General features: G+C 47.2%; 1 protein-coding gene across 2 annotated transcripts; it reads right to left on the bottom strand.

Moving 5' to 3' along the window:
* Positions 1–5,961: 5,961 nt before the first annotated feature.
* Positions 5,962–8,379, bottom strand: LOC306826703 (uncharacterized protein). Of its 2 annotated transcripts, XM_079348179.1 has the most exons (5): positions 8,320–8,379; positions 8,124–8,239; positions 7,715–7,817; positions 6,777–6,913; positions 5,962–6,655 (listed from the first exon to the last, which is right to left on the bottom strand). In XM_079348179.1, the coding sequence occupies exons 2-5, from the start codon at positions 8,129–8,131 to the stop codon at positions 6,541–6,543; spliced, it is 363 nt and encodes a 120-aa protein (XP_079204305.1). In that variant the 5' UTR covers positions 8,132–8,239; positions 8,320–8,379; the 3' UTR covers positions 5,962–6,540. The 2 variants fall into 2 exon arrangements, with proteins under 2 accessions (XP_079204305.1, XP_079204306.1); XM_079348180.1 differs by lacking the exon at positions 8,320–8,379 and having other exon boundaries at positions 8,124–8,287.
* Positions 8,380–8,519: the final 140 nt, after the last annotated feature.

Below are 8,519 nucleotides of genomic sequence, written 5' to 3'. Positions count from 1 at the left end.
CTCTCGCCATGGAAAAGGGCAGGCTGCTGGCCAGGCTATGCACGTGTGGTAACAAGATAGCCGGGGCAGATACCCACTCTGTATGCAGTGCATGCCTCGGGCTGCAACACGCCCGGGACGCACTGTCAACCCAGGCTACTTGTGAACACTGTGCGCGCTTTTCTCTGAAAACTTGCCGTCGCAGGCGAGCACACCAAGCCAACCTGTCGACCGAGGACCCTATGTTGGGGGTTACCACGCCGCCACGTCAGGGGACTTCAGAGGACGCCCAGAGTGATGCTGACGCCACCGCTCTGGGCGCTACTGCTAGCTGGGGCGACCAGCTTGACGCCATGGCCCCACTAGACGACCCCAACGATCTCGAAGCGAGCCAGAGGGCAGAGCAAGTAGACGTCGAGGACACTGACTCCGACTTTGGGGGAGTGACCCTTAGCCTCGGTTCCGATGAGGACGATGAGGACTACAGGGAGCCTTTCGCCGCCTCACCGGCTGCAAAGCCGGCAGCTGTAGGTGGTGCGTGCAGCGGCAACCCAGACCCGCCTGTCAACGCGGACCTGCATGAAACCTGCAAGAGGGCAGCTGCAAAGCTGGGCATTGCGTGGCCTGAAGTCTTCGCTGAGACCACCACGTCTCGCTACGAAGGAAAAAGGCTGCCGAAGGCAAAACTCTCTACCAGGCAGCACCTCCCGGTCTTCCCGGAGTGCCTGGAGGAGGCTACCCGGTCCTGGAGCAACCCCCTAACCGCCAAAAACCCCGTCCAGGGCGGGTCAGCTTTAGACTGGGCCGACATGGAAGAGAAGGGATTTTCACATCTACCTCCAGTCGAGCCTCTGTTGGCGTCTCACCTCCACCCCTCTCAAAAGTCCACCATGACTTCTGCGAGCCCCTCTCTGCCTTCAAGAGCTGATTGTTTCCAGTCCTCACTGACTGAGAAAGGCTATAAGGCGGTGGCTATGTCTGTCAGGGCCCTGAACGCATCATCCCTGCTGCTGGCTTACCAGGCGGAGTTGGAGGACGACATGGCAACCTCCCCTACACCAGCCCTGTGGGAAGAGCTGTGCGTGGTTACGGACCTCTGCCTGCGCCTTCACAGGTGTGCTGTGCAGTCCTCGGGGAGGGCTATGGCCCTGATGGTCTCTCAGGAGAGGGCGAGATGGCTCAACCTGTCCAGCCTCTCTCTCAAGGAGAAGACCCAGCTTCTCGACGTGCCCGTGGACCCGAAAGGCTTATTCGGCCCGGCGGTGGCCACGATGCAGAGACGCTGCGAGGAAAAGAAGAAAGAGGGAGAAGCACTGCAGCTGTGTCTGCCCAGGAAAGTGCTCTCCTCTCATCCTCCCGCAGCTCGGCAGACGTTTGCTCAAGCGGTGGCGAAGCCAGCTTACCGCATTCCCAAACGCCAGCCCCAGCCTCAGACAAGCAGCCGGAGCCAGGGCAAACCGCCTGAGATGAAGGGTGCTTGGGCTAAGAAACCATTCGCTCCCAGTGTGGCGCCGAGAGACCAGATGAGCGCTCCGGTCACTCAGGGGGCAATGAAGAAGCAGCGCGCCACCTGATGCGCTGCCGGACAGGCGGGACGGCGGGCTCAGCCAGACGCCCGCACCGTCCCACCCGGGCAATGTTCTGTTCCAAGTAATGTTCAGAGAGGCATGTTCCAAGCCCCTCAAGAGGCGCACACGGGCCGTGACGGAGCCGTCAGTTTGCCGCCATATGAAGAGGAGGAGGGTCGGACCCGTGGAGAGCTCCGCCGAGCTCCAACCGAGTCGCACAAGCACACACCAGTGTCCTCCCTTTCATGTAAAACATTCAATAAACATGTTTTCTTACGCGCATCCAGGCCGAGGGCCGAGGGCGCTGATTCATTCAAAAAAACAAAAAAAAAACAATGAAAATAATAATGGAACAGAACGGGGCTGCACAGACTCGCACAGCTCCACAAGAGGGCGCCATGAGCTAGCAGCGATCCAGCTTGGCCGCTCCGGTGGGCACCATAAGCGCTGTGACGGCGCGCCCCATCATGCCGGGCGAGCTTGGTGTGTCAGAGGGACTGCTGGGTCCGCTCGCGCACCGAGCTCAGCAGTGGCGTGCGTCCGCTGTGTCAGACTGGGTGTTAAAGACTGTAACCAAGGGCTACAGACTCCAGTTTGCACGTACTCCACCCCGTTTCAACGGGATTTTGCAGTCTTCTGCGCAAGGAGAAAAAGCCCGAGTTTTGCAGGAGGAAATTGCTTCTCTGCTAAAGAACAGTTTCAGAACGGTTTCTATTCGAGGTATTTTCTGGTGCCGAAAAAGGGCGGAGGTCTGCGTCCGATTTTGGATCTGCGCGCTCTGAACGAATACATGAGAAAGTACAAGTTCAGAATGTTGACACACACCGCTCTGCTGCGCTTCGTGCGTCACGGAGATTGGTTTGCTTCAATAGATCTAAAAGACGCATATTTCCATATCCCCATTTATCCTCCTCACAGAAAGTATCTCAGATTTGCTTTCCGTGGCGTGGTCTACGAATACCGGGTGATCCCATTCGGGCTGTCTCTGAGCCCGCGGGTGTTCGTGAAATGCACCGAGGTGGCTATTGCTCCCCTGAGGGAAAATGGGATGCGCCTCGTGACCTACATAGACGATTGGCTCCTGGCTGCACAGTCTCCCCCGCAGATTCAGGCACAGACTGCTCACGTCTCATCTGTCAGCCCTGGGTTTCACTATCAACCGGGAAAAGAGTGTTTTGACCCCGACTCAAAACATCACTTTTATAGGCTTGCAGCTGGATTCAGCCACACTAAAAGCACGTCTGTCTGTGGAAAGGGTGAAAGCCTTTCAGGCTTGTCTGGCACTTTTTCGCAGAGGAGCATTGCTGAAGTTCAGAATGTGTCTCAGGCTGCTGGGATTGATGGCGTCAGCTTTGACTGTCATCTCTCTCGGCCGCTTATGCATGAGACCTTTTCAGCAGTGGGTCGCGTCACTAGGTCTGAGTCCCACGCACCACTGCCACCGCCAGGTGTTGTGCTCCTCGAGGTGTGTCCTGGCGCTGCGCCCTTGGAGACGCACAGGCGTTTCCATGGGAACGATCATAACAAGGAAAGTTGTTACTACGGATGCCTCCCTCGTGGGGTGGGGAGCCACGCACGAGGGCAGGGCTGTGAAGGGCACATGGAGCTCACGGATGCAGTTGTGTCACATAAACTACCTGGAGCTCCAGGCTGTTTTTCTGGCTCTGAGACATTTTCTGCCCCTCCTTAAGAGCAGGGGCAGAATGTGTTGGTCAGGACGGACAACACCACGGTGGTGGCGTATATAAACAGACCTATTTGCGTCAGAGGAAAACGCTCAGTGCCCGCTGTTTTATTCCCTGACCGGTCAGAACTCGCCAATGGGGCTGGATGCTCTAGCACACGAGTGGCCGTGTGTCCTCCTGTACGCTTTTCCCCCATTAGAGCTGATCACTCCTACTCTCGCCAGAGTGCGGGAGTGGGGACTTTCTCTGATTCTGGTAGCCCCCCGCTGGGCGGGGAGGACCTGGTTGGCGGAGATATCTCAAATGCTTTGGGATCCTCCGTGGCCTCTCCGCAGGGACCTCCTGTCACAGGCACGCGGAGAAATCTTCCATCCCCACCCAGAGCGCATGGCTCTGTGGGCTTGGCCCGTGAAAGGTTAAATTTAACTGCTGCGGGGCTTCCGCCGAGCGTAATCGCAACCATTCAGGGCGCCAGGGCATCCTCTACACGCTGTGCTTATTATGGCAAATGGCGTGCGTTTGATGAGTGGTGTGTAAAAGCTGGGGTGATCGCTTTTCAGTGCTCTGTATCTAATGTTTTGACATTTCTTCAAGAGCTGCTGGACAAGGGCTTGGCCTTCTCCACTGTTAAAGTGTATTTAGCCGCGATATCGGCTTGTCACGTCGGATTTGGGGACAAAACGGTGGGTCAGCATCCTCTCATATGTCACTTTATGAAAGGAGCGCGACGCCTTAGGCCAGTGTCTAGAAACTTGTCTGCCCCTGGGATTTATCTTTGGTGCTTGATGCGCTGTCTCACCCACCTTTTGAGCCGTTAGGCCAGGTAGAGCTGAAGTTACTCTCCTTTAAAACGTTTTTTTTTTTTTTTTTTTCTCGCTTCGGCGAAGCGCGTGAGTGATATCCATGCTTTGTCGGTGAGTCCGTCATGCATGCAGTTTCAGATGGGGGATTCTAGAGTTTTGTTGAAACCTAATCCTGCTTTTGTGCCAAAGGTACTGAACTCGGCGCTGTCATACCGCCCTATTGAGCTGCCTGCTTTTTATCCTCCTCCATTTACAACACAGGAGCAGGAGCGGCTTAATACGCTCTGCCCGGTGTGCGCATTACGCATGTATGTGGAGAAAACAGCTGGATTCAGGAAATCGGAACAGTTGTTTGTGTCGTGGGCAACACCACATCTGGGTAAACCTCTCACGAAACAGCGACTGTCGCACTGGATCGTGGGGGCGATTGCCATGGCTTATGACAATATGGGCATTCAGGCCCCGGCAGGTCTGCGGGCTCACTCTACCCGTGGTATGGCCACGTCATGGGCACTCTTTCGAGGTGTCACCATTGAGGAGATTTGTGCGGCTGCCAGTTGGGCATCGCCTCATACTTTCTCCAGATTCTACAAGCTGGATGTGACTACGCACACTTTGTCTCATTCTGTTTTGAGTGTGGGTGGGCAGAACATGCTTGTTTAGATGTCCTCTATAGGTCTTCGAGGTATGCCTGTTTGGCAATACGGGAGTCTCTATATCCCATAGTGAGATACCGAAATGAATGTTGAAAGAGAACTTTAGGTTAAGAAATTAACCCCGGTTCTCTGAAACATGAGTGAGGTATCTCACCAGACCACCCTCCTTGCCTGGAGCGAGGAAGAGGTGTGTTTGCAAAGACTGAGGATGGGACGTTATGTCGGACTTTTATAGGAGGAGGATGTACCTCCTCCGGGGAGCCGACGTCACGTCCGTCTGCCAGTCAAGACTGGCGTAATGTAATATTGCTTCTGGGGGACAGCGCGAGGAGCGTGTCCCATAGTGAGATGCCGAAATGAATGTTGAAAGAGAACTTTCTTTGTTGAAAGGGCATCTATTGGTCACTGTAAAGCTAACACAGTAGCTTCTATTGCCGTGTAATGCTGTGTTCATGGGCCTGCAAGCTCTGGGAAGTATAGGGACAGAAATGTTTGGAGAGGCTGAAGACAATAACTTCCTTGGTATAAGGTGTATCCTCTTGTGCAATGAAAAGCAATAAAACACATTAGTTTTGAATTCATATTGGTGCACTTATACAGTCCCTCACAAAACGTATAAAGTGTATTACTTTTTAAAAATGGAATTGTTGCATCAAATACTTATGTCCAAATAAAACGCAAAAACACATAGACATGCAGAAAATGAACACTAGCTTTTGATAAAACAACAAAGCAACTGGGTAAACAAAACATCGATTAAGAAATGAAAGAAAAACATTGTTTAACAATAAAACTGACTTTTACACAAGGTTCAGTTTTTGAAAGGACCTGTGTTATTTAATAAAATACTTTCTTCGAGCCATATCAGTAACACGTGGACTTTGTGGTCCAGGAGTAACTTCCTCATACATAAAATTATTAGTTGAAACTACTCCGGCTTTCTTGACATATTATATTTATCTTCTATTATTTCTCCACTTAACCTACTGTCGCAAAAATAAGAGCTGTTTTGTTGTTTCTTTTGCTATTGCATCATTATTTTAGGTGAATGAAAATGATTAAGCATTCCTCTTCCTGGACTGGACTTTTTTTTTCTTTTTTTTGCAGGAAAATAATATTTCATTAGCGAAACCTGCAGGTACAATTTCAGGTAAATCCACGTTGCAACGTTTTGATATTTGCTGGGGGACAGCGCGAGGAGCATGTCCCATAGTGAGATACCTCACTCATGTTTCAGAGAACCGGGGTTAATTTCTTAACCTAAAGTTCTTACTATGAAAAGCCTGCAGACAAATAGTGTCTGTGAATGTGCACATTGTTACCTAAACTTCAACATTCTCAATAAAAAACAGTTATGTGTGTACTAAATACCACAAAAAAACATTTAGTTGTCCACTTTCACTCATTATTTGGCAAATGCTAGTAGGTCGGATGCAATGAACCAGAACCTTGATTTGTTTCACTCCAAGAAAGTTATCACAAAATCTGGTAAAGTACTTTTTTTAATGGTAAAATAGAGAACAAGTAAATTTAATGGAAAAACATACAGCAAAGAGCTACAACTATTTCAAAAGTGTTCTTATCCAAATATCTTCCTGTTTAACAACTCAAACACATGTAGTGCAAAGGCTTTATTATGATTACATTTTTCAAACTCCTGTAATGGCATTTTTTTAAACTCTAAAAACGAAGTTGAACATAAACTTTAACTTGATTGTAGGAAACATTAAGAAAACTGTGTATAAGATATCGATTATTTTATGAACATCACTTCAAGAAACAGTTTTGCATTTAAGAACTGAGGTGGATCAAACCGCTTTTACCTTCGAGTTTTTTTAATTATTCAGAATTATGTGATTTGACTTTTTCGATGATCCATGACCATTTTCTTCATGTTATGGTCTGCTTTGATGTCCCCCATCTCAAGCTTGTGTTCCTGTCCTCTTAGCGGCTCATACTGGTGTCTGTAAAGAGCATTTAGCCATCAGAGAAACTGTCTTCTTAAATGGTTTCATAAATGTGTACTTATTGTAACTTTTATCTAACTCACATTACATTCATGTCAACAGCTGCAAACAAACTCACTGTTTCAGGTGTTCCTCGATGGCCTTGCGTTCATACACCGTGCCGTACACCGTTTTCACAGGATCAACAAACATCTTGTTGGTGAGTGGACAGATCAGATGTTGGGGTATGAACTGGGGCTCCGGAACCACGATTTTCTTTAAATAAAACAGAATAAATAAGCATTACAAGATAACATGTTAATGATACTGATAATGATGAATGATACAACAAGATGGCACAGCGCAAGGATACCTTAGTGTGTTGTCTTTTTTTGTGTGTGAACACCGTTTTTGTGTCACTATACAAAGAGCTCTTTCACCACTGGACCACAGACTACACACCACTCTACCTGACATATTTCTCTCGATAATGAGCGCTCACTGTGCAAAGAACTGGATGAATTTCCGCTACTAATGGGAAGAAACAGACATGCCTGTGTGGACTTCTAACTTACTCTGTGCTACAAAGGTGAGCTGCAGCTTACAGACATAACAAACTCTCACCAGCTCCACAGTCAGAGAACATTACAGTAATGTGATGGCTGAAACTGAATCTGTGTCTTACATTAATGCTCCCTGGACTTAATATTCTCTGTTTACACTACACTCTGTTTTTAAATAAAATGAATCTAAAAACAAAGTTGTTATAAGTATTATATATCTTTTATATTTATCTTTGAGTTGTTTACATTTAGATATTTATTTTAGCTTTTTATATTTATCTTTAAGGTTTTTATATTAATCTTATCATATTGAAGTTGTCAGCAGGAGCTCTGTTATTTTTTTATATATCCTTTAATTGTTTTGAATCAAAAGACAAAGTCAAATGTGTAAATGAACTTGGCAATAAATACTGATTCTGATTCATTTAAATTCTAAAAGACACATTTTAATGTGTCAGCCACACAAAAACACAATGTCTATCACACATTCACAATTTTAATTCAGACTATTTACTTTTTCCATGTCATCCATTGAGAGCCCTGCAGTTTCCTCTGTGTGTTTCTTGGCTTCTCGTTTATACTCCACACGGCTCGTCATGAATTCCTCCGCCAAAATGCTTCAAGAGGAAAACAAATACAAACATAACACCGACAGCTCCCTACGTCCATCCTCAGACAACATCCAGTTATGCTTCTATAATTAAACAAAGTATTTAAAATAATTCAACAGTAAACTTGAAATAAACAGTTTGACTTCCTGGACGTGTGTCTACGTTAACTTTTCTTGGAGTTTGTACTAAAGACATCAAGACAAACATGAGCATAACTTGTTTGTTTTTTTAGACTTGGAGAATAAAAAACATTAATCTCTTCTGGTAACAATCGTATCCATAAGGAAACATCGAAAAATAAAGGGAACATACCTTGACATTTTCCATGGATCTTGTGACGTAACAATTAGCTTAGTTTCGTTTTACTCCATTTGAGACAGTCCCTGAAAATGAAACTTGAGGACGCCCACAAGCCTGTAGTAATCGTCCTGTGGAGAGGTATCAGAATGACTCTTGCCAGCTAATGTAGGTGGACGACTTTTTCTTCATCACCATGGCTTATACTTACATTGTGTTTACAGAAATAAAGCTAAAATGGAGTGAATAAAACAAAGTAAGACACTTTAATTGTTGCTTACTTTGCCACCAGGTGGCAGCAAATATCAAAACGTTGCAACGTGGATTTACCTGAAATTGTAGCTGCAGGTTTCGCTAATGAAATATTATTTTCCTGCAAAAAAAAGAAAAAAAAAAAGTCCAGTCCAGGAA

Source organism: Symphodus melops (genome assembly GCF_947650265.1).
Source record: "Symphodus melops genome assembly, chromosome: 7".
In the NCBI taxonomy this organism is placed as follows: Eukaryota; Metazoa; Chordata; class Actinopteri; order Labriformes; family Labridae; genus Symphodus; species Symphodus melops.
Note: the sequence above shows the minus strand (reverse complement) of the source record. Positions and strands in the feature narration are given on the sequence as shown.